General features: G+C 34.5%; 1 protein-coding gene across 2 annotated transcripts; it reads left to right on the forward strand.

Annotated features, from left to right (window-relative positions):
• Window positions 1–7299: 7299 nt before the first annotated feature.
• Window positions 7300–22562, forward strand: acta2 (actin alpha 2, smooth muscle). 2 transcript variants are annotated; one of them, NM_212620.3, is given in 9 exon segments: window positions 7300–7349; window positions 9566–9737; window positions 12949–13077; window positions 13545–13655; window positions 18078–18162; window positions 18246–18407; window positions 19140–19331; window positions 19876–20057; window positions 22055–22562. In NM_212620.3, coding segments are annotated over 8 exon segments (1134 nt in total). In that variant the 5' UTR covers window positions 7300–7349; window positions 9566–9608; the 3' UTR covers window positions 22199–22562.
• Window positions 22563–23553: the final 991 nt, after the last annotated feature.

The raw sequence follows: 23553 nt of genomic DNA on the forward strand, positions 1-23553 counted from the left end.
CAAGACGCACCTTCAAATGGGTCATTTCTTCCCTTACATGCCTCTGAGTGCACTGGGCTGCCAAGACTCTTCTTATTTACAGAACAGTTCCTTTTTTGGTGCGACAAGGCAGCACACACTACTGGAGGGGAAGGCAAAAGCAAGCTCTTGCCGTGAGTGAGGAGAGCTGAGCAGAAAAGGGTCTAAAATGAGACAGACAGGTTTGTTTGCTTGAGAGTAATCAGGAATTGTGCTATTAACAGCCAGGTATGCTAATGAAAAAAATGAGAATGAAGAAAACAGAGGCCAACCCTGCCCTAAGGTGAACTAGTGCAACTTGTTGGGTGTGTGTTGCGTCACACTGCTTTCCATTCGCTGAGCTGTGCTGTAATTGCCTGTGTGAACTTTCCATATATCTGTGGCACATTTGCTGACTGTTAGTCAATCAGAAGCATTCCATGGATTTTTTTTTTTTTTCCATTGTTGGCCTAAGTCAGAATGTTGTTTGAACTGTGGACAGATAGTGGAAAGAAATAACTGAAACTGTGGGTGTAATTAGTGTATTTGAAATAAGGCTTGACAAAGACTTTGTATTTTTAGCACTTAAGACACTAGACAAGATTGGCTTTAAATTGAATAGATTAGGTTTATGCTTTGTTGTTTACTTCCTTCTGTTAAAACTGGGCTTGGTAAATACTTTCAACAACAATTTCCAGAAGAAAAGCAATAAGCCAACCTTCCAAAGGCTGACTATAAATGAGCTGCCATTGTTCTTCATATTTCATATGATTTCTTATTCTTCATGTATGGCATATATGACATGATTGTTTATCATATTATGTCAGATTTTGCCTCTCACTGTTGTGCTTTAGTGTAGTGTAATATGATCTAAATGTAATCCTTGAAATCACAGTTGCTGTCAACTGTTTCTGCACAGGAAATTAATAAGTGTTTTTTAATCAAGCCATATACAGCACCATTCAAATTTGTGGGTATAGTAAAAATAAGAATTGGTGCTTTTAATCCAGAAGAATGCAATGAATTCATCAAGAGTGACAGTAAAGACATTTATTTAAGGGTTTCAATGCTGTACAAAATCTACACTCTCAGAAATAAAGGTACAAAAGCTGTCACTGGTACCTTTTCAAAAAGTACACTTTTTTACCAATCAGGTCCACTTTTGTAATGTAAAGGTACATATTTATACCTAAAATTGTTCTGCAGAGTACCTTAAATGTACAAAAGTATACCCTTCAGGTACAAAAATGTTAATTTAAGGTACCAACCTGCGCCTGTAAGGTACAAAAGTATACTTTTTGTAAAGGTAAAGCCCCAGTGACAGCTTTTGAACCTTTATTTCTTAGTGTGTAATAATCAAAGTATCCCTTAAAGAATCTGCAAAAAATATGAATAATGTTTACTTTTATAAAATTGACAGAAATTGATAAAAATAAAATTGATGATGCTGATACAAATAAATATTTATTTTGTTGCGCGACTCACGGGACAAAAACGGACCGGTCAGCTTTATACTTTTTATGGAATATACACATTTCTACTCCAAATAGAAAAAAAAAATACAAAGAGAAGATAGCAAACAATTTTGCAATATAGTTCAGATCAAAAATACCTTTCAGACAGAGGTTCAGCAGCTTTAACTACATTTATTCTCTTTAAAATGGAAATACTTAACTAGATTTACATTATTTACATTAGACAAAGACTATTTTTTATTTATTCTTATTTATTTATCCATTCATGCATTTTTCTGTCATTTAATTTTAGTTTAAAGTTATTACTTATGTTTAAATGCCAAAAACTTTTTTCACTTATTTTTAAGTCCAAAGAGAAATGAACTATTGTTTGTTTTTTATTATTATTTTGTGATGTATTAATTGGTTACTGATTAGCCATAAATAACACTTTAAAATATAAGAGGTTTTCATGTGATTTTCTAAACTAGTGGTGTTTTGAAATTAATTCAATTCATGTTTATTTATAGAGCACTTTTCAGAATGTAGATTGTGTCAAAGCAGCTTAACATAGTTTTAGTAAAGTCCAGATTTCAGAGCTGAAGTTCTGGTATAAGTGCAGTTCAGTGTGGTTTAAGTTTCACTGCTGGAAGTTCAAATACTGAAGAGCGAATCCACCGAATCGCAACTCTACAAGTCCCGATCCAAGCAAGTCGGTGGTGAAGGTGGCGAGGAAAAAAAAATTGAATGAATGCATAATCGTGATAACTTTGAAACCGTGATTATTCCTCAGACTACAATCATACCACCAAAATCTATAATCGTTGCATCCCTAGGTCCCAGACCTCAACCCAGAGATGGTGACTAAGCTTTCCTGGGCAGCCATGGTGATTGGATGGTGGCCGGATCGTTTACATGAGAGTTATTTGGGGGGTTAACAAAGGGGTTACACCCTTCCAACCTTCAGTCCCCTTTTTACCAGAGGTGCATGAGGAGATAACCGGGTTTGGAGTGCATTTTTCTCTGCCTGAACTTCTAACTATTTGGATGTGTGGCCATTCCTCAGGTGAAGAAGGCAATTGCGGTCAATCTTTGCCCGCAAAGCTCAGCTGTCTGGCGAGATGTGCTATGCATCTCTCTTGGACAGAGCCTTCACTACAGTACCAGCGCTTCAGGCGCTGGCCGAGCTCCATGCAGGCTCCCTAGAGATCATGCAGAATGGCAACTGATTTCACTCGATCTCCAAAGTAGCAGTTGCCCATTGTGGTCTGTGATGGTTCTTGTGTGCACACTCTACCTGCTTGGCATACCCCAAACACAACACATCACTCCAAGCATGTAACAGATTTAGCTTCTGGGGCTTTTTCCATACATTTTTGCTATAGGAGCTAAATTGCCAGCTGAATGCTAAACCATGTTTGACTCCTCAGTGATAAGCCTGATGTGCCATCTCACATACTGTATGTGCCTTATATACTCCAAATTAGAGGAGTGGCTGCAAATGCAGATTTTGTAGGCATTTCATTGGCCCTTTTTTAAAAATAAAATTAGAGTAATTGGTTTAACAAGCCCCTTGTCGAAAATCCGACATTACGTCTCTGTATCCTCGTTTAGGGAACAAAGTTTACATTTTATAACCAAGAGTTAAATTCACAATTTTTAAGGAAATTAAACCATTTAAGGAAACTGATTGCCTTAAACCATCTATGATTAAAAAGCAAATATTCATGCATACTGTGAACTTTGTTTGAGTCCAGAAAGTATTAAATGAATTTATAATGCAAATCAAATGTACAAAAGAAAGTTAATTAACTCAATGTCAATAGATAAAACTAAATTTAGCTTCATTAAATCAGTTAAATGTTATATTTTGTGTAACTCATCCTTCATTAAGTGCAAGTTAAAGATGTACATCTGCATGTATTTAAGTACTCACCGACAAAACTATTGCTCTATACAAAATGTAAATGTAAATGTAAAATTGTCCCCATGACCTCATTCACTATTCCCTACATTAGTCTACTAATATAGTCCATTTTAAGGAGTGAATGAAAATAATAAATAAATAAATAAATAAATAAATATTCATTCATTCATTTTCTTGTCAGCTTAGTCCCTTTAACAATCCAGGGTCGCCACAGTGGAATGAACCGCCAACTTATCCAGCAAGTTTTTACGCAGCGGATGCCCTTTCAGCCGCAACCCATCTCTGGGAAACATCCACACACACTCATACACTACGGACAATTTAGCCTACCCAATTCACCTGTACCACATGTCTTTGGACTGTGGGGGAAACCAGAACACCCGGTGGAAACCTACGCGAATGCAGGGAGAACATGCAAACTCCACACAGAAACAGCAACTGATCCAACCAGGCTCGAACCTACGACCCAGCAATCTTCTTGCTGTGAGGCGAAATCACTACCTACTGCGCCACTGCCTCGCCAATATAATAAATAAGTTAATTCAAATCTAGTGCTTCACTGCTTGATAAATCCCTCTGACATGTATTTTAAAAATCTTGAGCAGACCCCAAGTAATAAACCGTATTTGATTTATAAACTTTACATCAATAGGATTCCGCTGTGGAAACTCATTTGGTGTCGAAGTCTTGATGTGCATTATTGGTATTTTTGAGCTGTTGGGTATACATGGGTTGTACTGTACGAATGTTATTGTGGTGCATTATGGGATTGAGCACATTTCAAAACAGCCACTATGGTTTTGGACACCACTACAAATGGCTGCTCTCTCAAATAGTGCAGTATTTGAGGGTATTGGGCAATTTTGAAAACAGCCTATTACTATGCAGTAGTGCACATTGACTTTTAAATAAACACTGTCTTAGTTCTTTATATGGTACTAATTGCAACTAGTAATATAACTTATTGGGAAAAACCCAGGAGTGCTACTGTGGTTTATTACAACACTTTTTATGACTTTAAGACTTTAAAAGTTTTATGACTTTAAGACTTTAAAAGTGAAATTACATTGTAATCAATGTCAATGAAGTTACCATGGTTCTTCGCCCAATAAAGGGGTAATGATTTGTCATTGTTTTATATGTTTTATACAGTAGATGCCCTTCCAGTCACAACCCAGTACTGGGAAACTACTTGTTTTACTCAATTCACCTACAGTATATCGCATGTCTTTAGACTGTGGGGGAAACCGGAGCACCTGCCAACATGGGGAGTACATGCAAACTTCACACAGAAATGCCAACTGCCCCAGTCAAGACTCGAACCAGCAACCTTTTTAGCATTTTAAAACTATGACATTTCCAAACCACGGGAAAATCCTTCAAAACGAACCAGCAACCTTAATAAAACCTAACATTAACAATTACAGAAATAATAACAATTATAAAATAAAACAATAACCAATCACGAGTTTTAATCAGAAATAGTCCTTGCCAATATTTACTTTACTCCACTCAACTTATATAATAACAGTGTTATACATTTTTTTCAGACAATTGTACTTACATTATACCAAATGTTTCGAATAATGTTCAAAATCCAGAGCAGTAAGCAATTTTAATATAATGCCATCATCCACCCTCGATTTCCGGTTTAGTTTTATAGCAAACATCAAACATAAAGGACTTGTTAATTACTTGTGTGCAGTTTTTGGTGTAATTATTTACAAAGTAACTCATTTATTCATTGATTTTCTTTTCGGCTTAGTCTCTTTACTAATCAGAGGTCACCACTGCAGAATGAACCGCCAACTTCTCCAGCATATGTTTTACGCAGAGGATTCCCTTCTAGATACAACCCATCACTGGGAAACACCCATATATGGTCTTTTTAACACACATACACTAAAGACAATATAGCTTACCCAATTCAGCTATAGCCCATGTCTTTGGACTGTGGTGGAAAACAGAGCACCCGGAGAAAACCCACACAAACACAGGGAGAACATGCAAACTCCAAAAAGTAATGCCAACTGGGCCAGCCAGGACTAGAACCTTCTTACTGTGGGCCTATAGTACTAACCACTGAGGCACTGTTCCACCTTATCTTTCTTTGCTTTGGATATAAAGTAAGCCACTGCACTGTTTTGGTCCATGGTTAGTTGTTGGTGCATAAGTGATTTGTTTTCTCAAATGTTTCCTGAATCATAGGCTGACCAGTAGCTTTTGATGTGGAGGGAGCTTTTCGGCTGCAGATACGGTTCCCTTAGAAATTTAAATAAAATACTTGTAAAAAAAAAAAAAAAAAAACACTGTAGGAACAGTGTAACTTTTTTATTTATTCAGTTATTTTGGCGGTTTTAAAACCATGACTTTTCCAAACCACGGTAAGCTGGTTATGGCCTTATAGCACAGAAACCCCTTGAAATATCAAAATAACAGAACATTAAACACTAACAGATCTCCCTCTATATAAATCTTTAACAGAAACATGCTGAATAACACTTACTTTTAACATTTTACTCTCTTTAACATTCAAACGGCAAAGTAAGATGTCAATTATAAATTTGCTGTTGGAGTTATGCTTAATTTAAGAGAGTTAACAAGTTCATGTAAGCATTTTTAATAAATACAATTACCTTTTAATAATATTACACTTTCAGAAATAAAGGTACGACAGCTGTCACTGGGATGGTACTTGAAGGGTCTATTGTGGTATGTATATACCAATATAGATATATATGTCTCATCCCCGGCTCGTTTTTAACTGCTGCTCCAATCACCAGTCTCACCATCTTGTTTCCTCAACTCCTATAATTGCTCTCCTTCACCAGCCACCTCTCATCATACCCATGCACACTCCCCTAAATTCTAATTAGACTCACCTGCACCAGTAATCACAGTCCCCCATAAAGACTCCTTGTTTCCAGTCATTTAACGCTGGAATTGAAGTCAGATGGTTCACCTCACCTCCCCCTGGCTCGCCTTCTTCTGTTGATGTTCCCCTTCTCCTCTGGACGTTTCTACCAACCTGTGGATGCACACACTGTGATAAAGGGTAGTGACTTTGTATACTGATGGTTGAATGAAGATCCTTATTTACGTTGTGAACAACGTACTCCTCTGCTCTCCATCTAAGAATATCACTTACCTGCTTCTCCTGTTGAACAATTCACTGCGTTTTGAATAAATTGATGAAAAGTGAACCATCCTTGTCTTCATTGTGTGAGCGTGACCATATAAGTACCTACAAACTTTAAAAGGAACACGTTTGTACTTTTTTAGGTACCAATATGTAACGTTGAGGTATTAATATGGACCATTTGGGTACAAATTTGTACCTTTTGAAAAAGTACCACCCCAGTGACCACTATTGTACCTTTTTATTTCTGAGAGTAGGCATGGGACGATAATGATGGGACGTATTCAAGGTATATCACGGTTTAGAAAAGTCAAGGCTTTGTAACCGCCAAAATTTTCTGTTCCAAACGTATGCATAAGATTTTATTTTATTTACTTTTTGCTTTGTTTTTACAGTACAGCTTGGGAGTTTAAACTTTTAAACTCGTGTGACCTATGTACTTAAGTGACCAAATGTCTTTGCCATTCCTTCTCAGGTGTGGGCCGTGGTGAGCGTCTGTGTAGCAGATCAGGCCCAGCCCTGTGTTTATTCTCGTGCATAGTGAAGTCCCCACAATTTCTGAGGAGAAAAAAGGAAAAGGTCCATTGGAATGCCCAGAGTAAGGAGGCAAGAGGCCGCCCTGGTGCTGCCCGGATTGGAGTGTTTTCTCCCAGTCATCCCTATAAGGCTTTAGTGGAGTGAGGCTACCGATCCGAGTGCAGCCCAGGCTCCTTGTTTGGGATGTTAGAGGGTGTGGTGAGCAGAGATGGAAACTACATAAGTACACCACAAACCAGTGAGGTGTACACCATCACCAAGTGGCTAAATACCCCCCCGGCCCAGCACTGTCAGGGTAAGTGCCACCTAGCTTCTCTCACCTCCTTCTCTTTCTATTTTGCAAGCTTTATCTGATTACTCTTGAAACTCGCTGTGTAAAGGGTCAAAGAAGTGCTGTTGTTGTTGTTGTTGTTTTTTGCACAGGTGTAAGCTGGCTTTAAATATTTTGGCTGGTTAGAGTGTTTTCTGAGAAAGATTTGATCTACATTTCTGTAAATGTGATTGTGAGGATTGATTTTCCTAGAGACGTGCCTTCTGAAAGATACATTTTCTACCTATCTTCCTTTTCTTTAAAGAAGCACTTAAAGTTTTAAAGAACAATTCTGCATGGTTGTGTCTAAAGCATCCATATTTTAGTATCTTTATTGTGATTTTATAGTAAAATCTCTGTGGGTGTGAGTGTTTTTTTAAAGAGAGGTTCTGAATGGCTGTTGAAGCCTGTCTGATTTGTTAGGTTTTTGACTAAATATGGTTCTTCTGGACCGCTGACCAGTCCCCTCTTTTCCTCACCCACTCTCTCTTTTTTCATAAACTATTAGGCAGAGAGAGACTGAGAGAGGGAGAGACCAAAGACAGACATGCTTCCCCATCATTTCCAAATTAGGAAGTTTTCCCATGGTGCTCTCAGCAAGGGTCTTTAGGAAATGTGTGTACATATACATGAGTGTGTGTGCACATATATAAAAGTACATTTTTCTTCGTAATGTATTGGTATTGTTATAATTGTGTTACTACTAACTTTTTAGGATATATAACATATATTTAGAAAATTACATTTAAAAGACATTTAAAATACTTTTTAAACACTTTAAATTTATTGATCAATGTGTAAAAATTAATTAACAAATTAATCCATTATGGGTTTCCCTTATTGCATTATGTTTTGCCAATTTTTAGCAATAAATGTTTTTATTTATTTGTTAACTCTTTAAGAACCCCACCAAGAAAAAAAATGTTTGGATTGCATTTCTTAACTCTTAATGTCACTAGTTACCACACTCAATGCCTTTTTTAACACATCCCATAGTTTCTAAAATATCAGCCTCTACTAAATGGTTGTAAAATCTACTAAATCTTTATTTTTTGAAGCATGAAATAAAATACTTCAGATTCTTATTTAACATGTTTTCTTGTTGCTGTTTTTTTTTTTTTTTTTACAATAAAACCAAAATCGAGTGTAGTCGTACAACAGGATTATATTTGTTTGATTTTCTTTGTAAACTAACAATGCTTTGTGTGTGAAGCATTATTTAAAGCAGTCATTATTTAAATGACTTTAACATTCATTATTTAAAACAGTTCAAACATGGTCAACCGTTTGGTAGAGGGGCAGTCAAAGGGTTAATGCTTATCAAAATAAGCATGTTGTTTCATTTTTACACAAATAATTTGTTTTACTTTACAACATTGAACATATTTTCACCCGTAATTGTCATTTTCAGTTATTTGAAACTTTTGTACATTTTAATTTGGTGTAGATGAACAACTGGGACTACTCATCTTTATTATTATACTTTCTCAAAAATGATGTTTGTTTTATGTATATTATATTTTATTTTACAAAAGTTTGAATTATTAAATGTGAATGATGTCAACGCAGAGTTGACGCTTGAAATCAAAACTTCTTCCTTAATGCTTACCTGGAAAACGAAAGATAGGCATCAATTAGTTTATGAATGAACATAGCAGGAACACCTTGAATTCCTATTATTCCTATTTATAGTTTAATGGGTGCGGTCCAGTCTTATCACACAAAACTCCCATAGACATAAATGGTTGTTTCCGGTCTGATTTCTGACTCCGATAACTGAAAAAAGAAAACTTTGAAAGAACAATTTTTTCAGTTTGGTCATGCTTTACTTTGATGATCCGTTTGTTGAATTTAAGTTCAATTGCAACTAATTCTCATTAGATTATAAGTAGACTGTTAGGTTGCGGTTAGGGTTAGTTTAAGTTGACATGTACTTGCAAAGTTTCTTATAATCAGTTAAATGTCTGTTGAAGTAGCAGTATCACCAGATATTAAACTGACATACTACAGTCTACTAATACTCAAATGGATCATAAAAATCAAGGGTTACCACCAGTTTATATGAAATGTCTCCAGAATATGATTAAGCTTACCACTGGGAGCAAAGGTGTTCTGAAATTAACACAATACATTAACAACACACATTGTTGTCATGGGCTATTATAACTCAAAATATATAAGCAATGATGTTTTTTTTGCAGTGATTGTCTCCTGTTGGAGTAAGAAAGGATATCCGAGCTGAAAATGTGTGACGACGAAGAAAGCACTGCCCTGGTGTGTGACAATGGATCTGGACTGTGTAAGGCAGGCTTCGCCGGGGATGATGCTCCCAGAGCGGTGTTCCCTTCCATAGTGGGACGTCCCAGACATCAGGTAAACCACCTATTGTACCACAAGTCAGCAATAAGCACAGCAGACCATCAATAATTTTAAACCTAAAGGGGACAGATATTTGGCAAACATTTTCAACAATACATAGTTGAACTTAAAAATATTAAACCCCCTGAGTTATTAGCCCTACTGTTTAATTTTCCACAATTTCTGATAAACGGAGAGAAGATTTTTTTAACACATTTTTAAATATAATAGTTTTAATAACTCATTTCTAATAACTGATTTATTTTATCTTTGCCATGATGACAGTAAATAATATTGGACTAGATATTTTTCAAGACACTTCTATACAGTTAAAACTGACATTTAAAGGTTTAACTAGGTTAATTAGGCAGGTTAGGATAATTAGTCATTGTATAACAATGGTTTGTTCTGTAGACTGTCGAAAATTATATGTAGCTTAAAGGGGCGAATAATTTTGACCTTAATGCTTAAAAAAAAAACTTTTATTCTAGCTGAAATAAAACAAATAAGACATACATATTATCAGACATACTGTAAAATTTCCTTGCTTTGTTAAACATAATTTGGGAACTATTTAAAAAGTAAAACAAAATCAAAGGGGGGCTAATCATTCTGATTTCAACTGTAAAATGTATCATCATAAACTCACAGAGAGTTTCTACTATTTCATTTAGTAATGGCGGCTGGATTAGAGAGTACAAGGAAAACAGAAAAAAACAGAACTAGGAAAATCTTTTTTTCATTCTTTGACAGAAAGAATCCCATAGAGTGCTCAGCATATCGAAGTACACCTCTGACAAATCTTTCATTTAAATTCATATTTTCATATTTTTTAATTAAAACATTATATTCATATATAATATACCATTAAATTAATCCATACTAATGATAAATCTGGAGCTAATTGAACAAAATAACTTTCATAGTTCAAATTTATGTTAACGAAAAATATGAAATTTGATTTTAAATAAAAAAATAGTAAAAATCGAGAGAGAAAAATAAATAATTGAAATTTAGCAATTTGTATTTTTTTTGCAATATTTCACATGAATTTAAATGTATAATCTTTCTATTTTAAAAGTGAAAGATGTTCAGTGAATAAAACATTATCTTGATAAATACATTTGTTTAATAAATCTGTTTTGTTCAAATGCATAAAAATATATGACCTATATTCACTGAGAAATGTATAAAAATATTAATCTTCAAAATGGCGTGTACTCATTTATGCTGAGCACTGTATATATAACTCATAGTGCCTTTATATTGTGCCTTTATTGGGCCATATTTTGTGTTTTCAGTTGACATTATGGTAGGATTTAGAGGTGAATAGTTTTATTAAACACAACTATTAAATAGTTTCAGATTTAATATGTTATTTTTTACTGTAATGTTTCCAGTACTTCCATTTATTTATGGACCCTTTTTACAAGAGTGTTATGACATGTTTATTGGTTATCATAATGTTAAATCCTTGAAAGTTGTTAATATTTAGATTTTAAAAAGCCCTATTAACATTTTTATGCATCTATGTACGTATTATATCATCTTTGCGTCAAGTTACAAAAACAAATAACAGCTTAATGCAGTGTCTATGGGGCTGAGAAGAAATTAGACGATATTTTTTCCTCTAGCTGCCATCATCAGTCTCCCACAATTTTTTCCCTTTTTCTAAAAGTCTTGATAACACCATCATGGAGTTTTTCTTTTATTATTTCAGCAAGTAGAATTGTAATAAAATTATTTGTTGTACTCTCCTATTCACTGTGCCGTACATTTTTCCAACTGTGATGACTTCTGCTGCTGAGAAACCCAGAAATTTGAAAAGTGTCCATTACAGTATGTCACATAAAAAACTCGAAAGACAAAAAGCAAGGCAAGGATATGTGTGTGTGATTGCATTTAAGTGTGTGCGGGAGGATGTGTGTGCTTGTGTATTTTATTAAAAAAGTCTATTTCATATTCAATTGAATATCAAAAACATGAGACAAAGACAGGTTTGTCGAAAGCCATCTCTATTGCCTTCAGATGTTACTTAATCATCTTATTATTGACCCATAGTTAAAAGAACACTTTACTCTTTTGGAAATAGGCACGTTTTTCGAGTCAACTGGAGTTAAACAGTTGAATTTTACTATTTGTAATCCTTTTAGCCAATTGAAAAATTATCACATTTATTTCACAATGATTTTACTTTACTTTTTTTTTTTTTTTTGAATGAGATGCTAATGGCCTTCAATGATTTATGCTAAGCTGTTTTTTGTTCAGACAAATAGGTAACTATTCTATTGAGTAGAAGACACAGTAAATTAAGAATACAGTAAATCTATATTATTATTAATATTACCAATATTATTATTAAGTCAAAATGATTAGCCCCCCTGAATTATTAGCCCCCTGTTTATCTGTATAATTTCTGTTTAACGGAGAGCAGATTTTCTTAACACATTTCTAAACACAATAGTTTTAATAACTCATCTCTAATAACTGATTTATTTTATATATGCCATGATGACAGTAAATAATATTTTACTAGATATTTTTCAAGACACTTCTATAAAACTTAAAGTGACATTTAAAGGCTTAACTAGGTTAATTAGGTTAACTAGACAGGTTAGGGTAATTTGGCAAGTTATTGTATAATGATGGTTTGTTTTGTAGACTATCGGAAAAAAATAGCTTGAAGGGGGGAATAGTTTTGACCTTAAAATGATGTTTAAAAAATTAAAAACGGCTTTTATTCTAGCCAAATTAAAACAAAGGAGACTTTCTCCAGAAGAAAAAATATTATCAGATATACTGTGAAAATTTTCTTGCTCTGTTAAACATTATTTGGGAAATATTTAAAAAATAAAAAAGAATTCAAATGGGGGCTAAAAATTCTGAGATATCAATAGTAATATACATTTTTTTTTGTATTCTTGGCCTAAATTTATCACTTGATTGAAAGTAGACACATCAAAACAATAATACTGAATAGATTTAGCTTGTATCCTTGGCTAGCTATAGTTTAATGTGCAAATTCACTTAAACCTGGGCTTCTGCTAAAATTCATGTTATGTCATGCATTCAAGTTTTTATTATTGAACTACATCCAATCACTTTGTGGAAAGTTGGACTCCAGCCCAGACTGTCTACGTTCAAGTATGTAAGAGATCAAGACAGAGTTAGCTGGAAGTCACTCACTTTTTTTTGTTGTGCTACGGTTTCACTTTTTTTCCCTTAGGGAGTGATGGTAGGAATGGGGCAGAAAGATAGTTACGTTGGTGATGAGGCGCAAAGCAAGAGGGGAATCCTGACTCTCAAGTACCCCATCGAGCACGGAATCATCACAAACTGGGACGATATGGAAAAAGTAAGCAGATCCTATCAAGCAAGCCAACAGAAACAAACCTAAACAAGATTATTCCAAATAAACACACAAGACAAAACAGTCCACTAAAAATATCTTCTTTTGGTAAACACGGCTTATCTTGTTTTAGGCTCAAATTTATTTTCACAGTATTCCCATATTACATACAATAGGCAGCATGTGATATAACTTTTTACATCTACATTACTCAAGAGCACTTTTCCAAATAACTCTGACTCACACGTTGAAAATATTCCAGCGTCATTCATTTCACACCACATGGTGTCATATTTTAACACATGCACACATCAGAGGGTATTATTTGGAAAATGAATGTGATGTTTGTCATTCTGTAATAATGGGAATCAGCTTTCAATTTCCACACAAAATGGTTCATTAGCCCGTTTATTTTCTTAATAGTGAATTTGATCATTGTTTGTTCATTGTTGCCCATTGTTTATGTTCACCAGATCTGGCATCACTCTTTCTACAACGAGCTCCGTGTGGCTCCAGAGGAACACCCCACTCTGTTGACAGAAGCCCCACTTAATCCTAAAGCCAACAGGGAGAAGATGACCCAGGTTAGAGGTGTCACTGAGAAACCCAATAATGGGTACACATTTATTTTTATGGTCCCTTTTACACATTTTGTTACCTTGCAACTACATGTTAACAAATTTTTTAAGTAGTATTAACAGTAGGGCTGGGCAATATAGCCACAATGTAAGTCTGATAATGATATATATTATGTATATCCGTATCATTCTAGTACCATTTTTTTTTCATTTCAATCCATTACTAGTTCATTTAATGACCAAATGTAAAGGACTATTGCTTTTTATATCTTAAATTATGTACTTAGAGGTGTATTTGTTCATATGTGATCTCTTTTCTCACTTTATTTAGAGCTTAAATGTTTGATGAAAATTTAAATGAATGTATAGGTTCCAAAATTAATGATTACAGGTCAAACATAAAAATAACAAACATTGCTAAATAAAATGTAAACATCACCATGTAATATGGTAACATTGCACCATGAAATAAACAATAGAGTATAATATGAAACGATAGAGTATTTATTTTGTCCATACAGTATTTTCATCATCATTTTGCACAGTCCTTATTTATAGACTGTCCATTAATATTTACAGACACTATAAGCTGACAGACTACATTCAATGTTTCATTAGATTCAATTAGTTTTATTTCAGTTCTCACTACTTTATTCATAAAATCAATAAACCATAGTTATTGAAAAAGGTGTAGACCGAAGCCTTCCCTTCTTATATTGACACCCTCATAATCTACTAATCCTCTTATGAGAATTAGTTGGCATTTAGTTGCAATGTAACTTATAGTAGACAAAATATGTAAAAGAAACCATCAAAATACAGTATTGACCTTATTCAAAATTGCGTGTGTTCCGCTGTTGCCTATGAGAGAAATGGCTAGGAATAATAAATGGCAGAAAACGTTCTGGACTATACTGACAATAAAAAATATATATATCAGTTTGTAACATCAAGCAGCGTAACCAGTTGTTTTAACGTCTAAAAATGAATGCAAGTGAATGAGACCTGAAGTGTCAAACCAAAGATTTTCAAATTGCTGCGCCCACTCGTACACAGCGATTAAGGTCAATAAATCAACAATGTAAGAATCATTTATAAAACTAACAGCATGATCAAAATAACTTTCAAAAATAACTTGACTTACCAAATAACGAGTGTATAAACTAAAGCATTACACCATGTACAGTAGTTTTATCTAGAATTTAACAAGTGAAGTTAGTTAAGTGAGTTTTGTTCAAAAACAAGGATTCATTGGGTAGTTTGTACACGACTTCATTATACTACTACTTCATTCAAATTAATTGAATATATATTTAATATAGAATGCAGCATGTACATTACTTCTAGTTACCTATTTATAATAGTGAGAGATTATTATCTCTTTAAAAAGAAACAAAATTGATTTTCTCAAAGTTTTTCATGAATTGTGTTCCTAAAAAATAAAGAATTAAAAGCTATTATTTTAATACAGTTAGATGGCAAACAGCTATTATGCTTTGAAATTAAATATTAAAATAACATTTAAATACCAGAACTAGACTTAAAATAACATTTTTTAAAGCCCGAAGGCAACAGGTTAGAGCTGAATTCTTATGAATGAGAAACTCATGCAGAGAAAACGTGAAGATTTCACTTTAAACAGTCACGTTGTTGAGATCAATCGTTGAGATACGCCTACACGAGTATCACAAAACACCTACAGCACTTTACTTTGTGGAATTTCACTACTGTATATCATGTTTCAGTGCTAAATAATGCATGAAATGCACACAGATGATCCATAAAGGTTAAGCCTTGCGAATAAACTTTGAGAAATTTCCTAATAAATTATTCATTATTGTTTTTGTCATATCACAACCATTATATCATACATGTTTGACATATGCCTGTATGTGCAATATAAAAAAAGTCAACAAAATAAAAAAACTCATGTAGTATAAATTTAATATCAAATCAAATATTTTAACAAAAACATATATATTACATTTTTTAACATATAATATACATTCCCTTTCTTCAATTTTTTTTCAAAAGCAGCTTTTAATATGTAAGTTACACTAACATTATGTTATATAAGTTTAATGTTTTGCTTTTCAAGAACTATACATTTTAAATCTGAGATAAGTGTGAGTGAATAATGAGCCAAATGAAAGCAGATTGCTGAGTTTACATACAAAAAACTGTATATCCTAAGGGACAAAAGTCTTGCTGTGACAGAATGTTAATGCTTGGGGTTTGCACTTTGAACTCTGATTATCAAGCTACAAGTATGCAAACCAGCTCGTACTGCATTGATAGAATAGAAGCAATTTGTTCATGTACAATTTCAGTAATAATACAGTAGTTATCTTTATCTTCTCATCAGTGACATGCAACAGTTTTTCATGTAACAATTTAGCATTTTCGTGGACAATTTAATGCTTCCACACTGTACATGCCACATTAATAAAGCGTCCGTGTCTGAGGGTCAATCTGTTTCTGGGTCAATTGGCATTTCTGTGTAGAGTTTGCATGTTCTCCCCATGTTTGTGTGGGTTGCCTCTGGGTGCTCCGGTTTCCCCCACAAGCCCAAAGAGATGCGCAATAGGTGAATTAAATAAGCTAAATCGGCCGCAGTGTATGTGTGTGAAGGAGTGTGTATGGGTGTTTCACAGTGTTGGGTTGCAGATGGAAGGGCAACCACTACGTAGAACATATGCTGGATAAGTTGGCGGTTCATTCTGCTGTGGTGACCCCTGATTAATAAAGGGACTAAGCGGAAAAGTAAAAGAATGAATGAATAAATTACTACTCAGTTACAGTAATCTATGTATTCGTAACTTTCGCTAATTTACACACCACTGATTTTAGGACAACAAATCTGTGTAAATTCTGTCGTTTCCAGTACAAATCATTATGCTTCTTTTTGTTTTAATGTTTGTGATCACAGTAATTCTGCCAGTAAAGCACAGTAATGATGTTAAATAATGTAAATAATTTATTCCAGTGATGGCAAAGCTAATTTTTCAGCAGCCTTTATTTTGTTTTTTAGTATTACGGTAGGGGCAGAACAGGGGTCGCAGTGGCTAGCACAATCGTTTTACAGCAAGAGGGTCGCTGTTTTCTGTTGGAATTTCTGTGTGGAGTTTGCATGTTCTCCCAGTATTTGCGTGGGTTTCCTTCAGGAGCTCCGGTTCCTCCCACAGTCCATACATTAGTGTATGTGTGTGAATGAGTGTATGGATGTTTCCCAGTAATGGATTGCAGCTGGAAAGGTTTCCGCTGCATAAAATATATGCTTGATAAGTTGGCGGTTCATTCCAATGTGGCGACCCCAGATTAAGAAAAGGGACTAAGCTGAAAAGAAAATTAATAAGTATTACAGTAGGTGGCATAGTGGCTTAGTGGTTAGCAGGGTCATCTTACAACAAGAACATCCCTGGCTCAAGTCTCATCTGGGCCAGTTGGCATTTCTGTGTGAAGTTTGCGTGTTGTCCCAGAGTTTGCATGGGTTTCCTTCCAGTCCAAAGACATGCAGTACAAGCAAACTGGGTAAACAAAATTGGCCATAGTGTGTGAGTGCTGGAACCGCATCAGCTGTATAAAACACATATGCTGGAATAGTTGGTGGATCATTCCACTGTGGCAGCTCCAAATAAGGGATTAAGCATAACGAATATGAATGAATGAGTATTACAGTGTGTGTATCAACATCAAAAACAGATGATAATTTTTTCAAAACTTTTTATTAAAAATAAAGTTTAAAAGAACAGTTTTTTATTCATTCATTCTTTTTTTTCGCCTTAGTCTTTTTATTAATCTGGGGTCCCCACAGTGGAATGAACCGTCAACTTATCCAGCATATGTTTTACGCAGCGAATGCCCTTCCAGCTACAAACCGGTACTGGGAAACATCCATACACACTCATTCACACACATACACTACGGACAATTTAGCTTACCAATTCACCTACAGGTATACCACATGGTTTTGGACTTGTGAGGGGAAACCGGAGCACCCAGAGGAAACCCACACAAACACGGGAAAAACATGCACAAAACTCCACACAGAAATGCCAACTGACCCAGCCGGGGCTCAAACCAGTGACCTTCTTGATGGGAGGCGATTGTGCTACCCACTGCACCACTGTGCTGCCCCAACCGTGTTTTAACTATTACCAATGAATATTTTATTTTGCTATTAGAAAATTTGCAGAAGTAATGACATGATTCAACTTGCAAATCATTGTTTTAAACTACCCATTAAAAAAAAAAAAAAAACATTTGTATGAAAAAACATATGTGTTGTTTTTGATCTTGAGACTTTATTACAATGTCTAACGACCAGGTATCAGGACCATTTATTTTACTTTGCCATCTAATAAATCGTAAAACTATTGTTTGATTGCTGTCTGTGTTCATTAACAGTGCTGTTCTGACTTTGTTTAGATCATGTTTGAGACCTTCAATGTTCCAGCCATGTATGTAGCTATTCAAGCAGTGCTGTCTCTCTATGCTTCTGGACGCACAACAGGTCAGATCTCCTGTCAAACAGGACACAGCCCGAGCTTGCCTTCAAAGCTGCACATTAACAAGCGCTTTGTTCTTCTCCAACAGGCATTGTGCTGGACTCTGGTGATGGTGTCACCCATAACGTACCCATTTATGAGGGCTACGCTCTTCCACATGCCATTATGCGTTTGGACTTGGCCGGCCGTGATCTCACTGACTACCTCATGAAGATCCTAACTGAACGAGGCTACTCATTCGTCACCACTGGTGGGTTTGGACACATACAGTATGTACAGTAAATATAAAGAGTACAAGCCAGAACTATTAGAAAACCCTACTTATTTTTGTCCCTTGATTTCTGTTTAATGTAGAGAAGATTTGTTCAACACATTTCCAAACATAATTGTTTTAACAACTCATTTCTAATAATTGATTTATTTTATCTTTGCCATGATGACAGTAAATAATATTTGACTAGATTTTTTCAGGACACTTCTATACAGCATAAAGTGACATTTAAAGGCTTTATTAGGTTAATTAGGTTAACTACGCAGGATATGGACAATAGGAAAGTTGTTGTATATCAATGGTTTGTTCTGTAGACTATCGAAAAAATATAAAGCTTCAAGTAGGCTAATAATTTTGACCTTAAATTGATTTAAAAATATTTCAAAGCTGCTCTTATTGTAGCCAAAATAAAACAAATAAGAATTTCTCTAGAAGGAAAAATATTTTCATACTTACTGTGAAAATTTTCTTGCTCTGTTCAACATAATTTGGGAAATATTTAAAAAAGAAAAAAAAAAATCAGGGAGGGGGTTGGGGGGCTAATAAGTGAGTATTTATTTACGGGATTTTTGTCTTATCAGATAAGAAAAATAACAGATATAATCCAATTAGTAGAAATTAAAAATTCTAAAAAAAAAATTAGCAATTTTTTAAATAAATCAATAATTAATTTGATTAATTTTCTGAGTGACTCTTGTGTCTCATCTACAGCTGAAAGAGAAATCGTCCGTGACATCAAGGAGAAGTTGTGCTACGTGGCTCTGGACTTTGAGAATGAGATGGCCACCGCTGCCTCTTCCTCCTCTCTGGAGAAGAGCTATGAGCTTCCCGATGGACAGGTCATCACCATTGGCAATGAGAGGTTCCGCTGTCCTGAGACGCTGTTCCAGCCGTCCTTCATCGGTGATCTCTCATCTCTTTTACATCAATCAAATTAGAGCACCTTGATATAAATTGGTGCTGTCTAAAGATTCACCATGATTAATCACATCAAAAATTAATTGTATTTATATATTATGTAGTATTGTATTTCCCAGTACTGGGTTGCAGCTGGAAGGGCATCCGCTGTGTGAAACATATGCTGGATAAGTTGGCGGTTCATTCCGCTGTGGTGATAAATAAAGAAACTAAGCTGAAGGAAAATGAATGAATTAAAATAAACCATATTTATACACATTGAATAGACATACATTATGTAAATCCAAACTATTAATGTGGAATTTGATTAATCGTGATTAATTGGTTGACAGCCCTAATATAAATGATTAATGATGCATTTGAAGAGTTCATTTGCAAAAACAAATAACATGATTTTTATTATTTTCTTTTATAAATCTTTTTTTTTTTTTTTGCAAATGAACTCTGATGTCAAATAAAACATAATTGTGAAAATGGATATAAAAATAACAGATATGTTTGTAGACATTAACTCTTTGTTTCTTGTCAGGGATGGAATCTGCTGGTATTCATGAAACCACCTACAACAGCATCATGAAATGCGACATTGACATCCGTAAGGATCTGTACGCCAACAATGTGCTGTCTGGCGGTACCACCATGTACCCAGGCATTGCAGACAGGATGCAGAAGGAGATCACTGCTTTGGCTCCCAGCACCATGAAGATCAAGGTTAGCACGGGCTGATTATCAATATACAATTTAATTGCTATTATAAATCTTACATTATAGATTCATTTTCTGCCACATATTTTATTGTTAATCAAACACATAGACACACTTATTTCTAAATGACACTTTGGCTGTGCGTACGATCACAGGGAGAGCAGCTGACATGGAAATAAGACATGTCATTTTTATAGTTCTTAAATTCTCGATTTAATTCATCTTTATTTCGATAGAGCATTTACAATGTAGTTTCAATTCAGTTTTCAGAGTTCAGTTTAGTTGAGTTCGGTGTGGTTTAAATTTCACTGCTAAAAGTCCAAATACTGAAGAGCAAATTCATCGATGCACAGCTCCACAAGTCCCAGACCAAGCAAGCCAGTGGTGACAGACTATATGAATAGAATTAAACAGTTAAATCAGCTGTTTCAACTAGAAATTCTTTCAAAAGCGCATAGTTACTTATTTGTTCAAAAATGCTGATTCATTGAATCATTCAAGCATTTTTTTAAATACCAAAATAAGTGGACTGCAGTGATAGAGTGCTACATATTTAGAAATGTGGGAGATTTACTGTAATATTTCCATTAAAAAAAATCAAAGTGATTATCTCTTCAGTTCAAGGTTTAGATTTTGTGTCTTGAAGCTGCTTCCATTGCGTTTAATTGCATTCTTAACTGAATAACATATTTGAAATAAAGAAAAAATAGCTGTGTATCTTGAAACTACAATTGTAACAGATAAAAATGAATCCACAGTATTAATAAAAGTGCATAAGCACTGTTTAAAAGAACTTTACCTTATATGTTCTCATTTAAAGGGATAGTTCACCCAAAAATAACACTAAACTCAATATACCCTAATATACCCTTTTGTGATTCATTCTTTTTTTGACCACAAAAGCTTGTATTTTAAGTTGGAAACCTGTAACCATTGACATCAATAGTATTAATATTTCTTACTATGGAAGTCAATGGTTACAGGTTTTCAGCTTTCTTTTAAATATATTCTTCTATATTCAACAGAAGAAACTCATAATAGTTTGAAAAAAGTAAAGGTTTAGTAAATGATGACAGATTTTTCATTTTTGGCTGTACCATCCCTTATTGCTCCACCTATATAACAGTTTAGATTAGGGGTGGGCAAACTCGGCCCTGTAAGGCCGGTGTCCTGCACAGTTTAGCTCCAACCCTAATCAAACACACCTGCTTATAGATTTCTTGGGATCTTAAAGACACTGATTAGCACGCTGCTCAGGTGTGTTTGACTAGTGTTGGAACAAAACTCTGCAGAGACACCGGCCCTCGAGAATCAAGTTTGCCCATCCCTGGTTTAGATCAATATGATGGCAAAAGTAAATAAAACATTACTAACCACATAACTACACCGTAAAACCTAATAATTAGGGTAACTCAAACCATTTGAGGAAACTTATTGCAACAAACCATTTAAGTTCAAAAACTAATCCCGATGAGTACTGTGAACAAATCCATTTGAGTAAACGAAGCAATTTGAGCACAGTAAAGCCCAATAAATGAACAGAACTCAAACCAACTAAGTACTTTAAAACCCAATAAGTTAAGGCAACTCAAACTGTTTGAGGAAACCGATTGAGACAAACCATTTGAGGTAAAAAAAAAAAAAAAAAAAACGAATCTATCTGAGTACTGTGAACTTACTCCATTTAAATTAAAATAATGAGGTATTTAACCCATTACCTTCAACAATGACTTTAAAACTCTTTTCAAATTAGTAGAATTAACTTTCAGTCAATATTGAGTTAACTACACTTATTTCATTTGATAAAGTTGACTGTTGGTTTTTACAGTGTAATACTGATACTGACTAAAGTTTCTCATGTAATCTGTAATACTCAATAACAGACTACACATTTACTACAGATGACTTAAGTACCATAATCTGAATTACTAATTAAAATATATATATATATTAATAGAAGTCTCTTAACAACACAAAACTAACTGTACTGTGTTTGTACTCAGATAATCGCTCCACCTGAGCGCAAGTACTCAGTATGGATCGGCGGCTCCATCCTGGCCTCTCTCTCCACCTTCCAGCAGATGTGGATCAGCAAGCAGGAGTATGATGAAGCCGGACCCTCTATTGTGCATCGCAAGTGCTTCTAGACGACACCTCCAGCCCCCTCCTGGTCCCGTAATTCTGCTATTGCTTCATAGCCTGTAAACTGTGAACCTGCCCTTTATTTCCCTCTATTGTATTGTCTTTGCACTGCCCACTTCTGTTTGAATGTTCTGATCTAATTATGTCATGACCATATAGAGGTGTTTTCGGTTGGGTTATTAAGCTTGAACGTGCTGCCAATAAAGAAGATTGGGGGGATTTTTTTTAGGGTGGTGAGACTCCAGAGATGAGGAGAGCGTGTTATTCTTCCTATTGTGTTTAAATGCTACGAGGAAACACAACTGCATGTCGGCTTTCAGGCAGTCTGTTTGGATTTCATATGAAGGAATAAAGCTCAGCAATAATTAATTTGTCTTTTCATTGCTCACTACTGAGAAAAACTAAGAAAAACAACACGGTACAAAAAAAAAATCCAAAACACAAGTGAAAAAAATGAGGCGGTGATTAACATTGTTGCTTAACAGCAGGAAGGTTTCTAGTTCGAGTCCCAGATGGGCCAGTTGGTATTTCTGCATGGAGTTTGCAGGTTTCCTCCGGCTTCGCTCACAGTCCACAGACATGCGCTATAGGTGAATTTAATAAACTATTGGCCATAGTGTATGGGTATGAGCTTGAATGAGAGAATGTATGGATGTTTCCATGTACTGGGTTGCAGCTGAAAGCGTATCTGCTTCATAAAACATGGTTAAATAGTTGACGGTCCATTACGCTGTGGCAACCTCTGATAAATCAGAGACTAAGCTGAAGGAAAATGAAAGTTGTGAAAGATTAACCTTCACATTCCTAAAGTATATTGTACAACAGCTTCAAAATTCCAAGGCATGAAGGCATCAAGGCATGTCCAAATCCAAATTCTGCTTCACTTCTTGTCTATTGTGCATTCCATTTCTGATCATTTAGCTAGACAAGTTAGTATTGTAGTACTAAGGAAATATTTCGTTTTTTATAGCCAAAAACTCTCATATTTGTTGTGTGATTAAATTGTAATGCAGTCTGTTGATTTTTGCTAAAGTGTACAAACTCTGCCTCTGAGTCACTTGCTAATAGGGCAGCTGTCTGGGCTTGCAGATACACCCAATGTTTTTTTATTATAACAGCAAAATATATATATATATATATATATATATATATATATATATATATATATATATATATATATATATATATATATATATATATATATATGTATATGTATATGTATATGTATATATATGTATATATATATATATATATATATATATATATATATATATATATATATATATATATATATACATACATATATATATATATATATATATATACACATACATATATATATATATATATACATACATAT

This window comes from Danio rerio, chromosome 12 (genome assembly GCF_052040795.2).
Source record: "Danio rerio strain M-AB ecotype USA chromosome 12, GRCz13ab, whole genome shotgun sequence".
Taxonomy (NCBI): Eukaryota; Metazoa; Chordata; class Actinopteri; order Cypriniformes; family Danionidae; genus Danio; species Danio rerio.

What these genes read in the sequence shown, in the direction of transcription:
- acta2 (XM_087274664.1), top strand. Translation starts at nt 18,081, where the DNA reads ATGTTTGAGACCTTCAATGTTCCAGCCATGTATGTAGCTATTCAAGCA. An exon ending in TGCTTCTGGACGCACAACAG is followed by an intron (nt 18,163 to 18,245) that starts GTCAGATCTCCT and finishes CTTCTCCAACAG; the next exon opens with GCATTGTGCTGGACTCTGGT. An exon ending in CTACTCATTCGTCACCACTG is followed by an intron (nt 18,408 to 19,139) that starts GTGGGTTTGGAC and finishes TCTCATCTACAG; the next exon opens with CTGAAAGAGAAATCGTCCGT.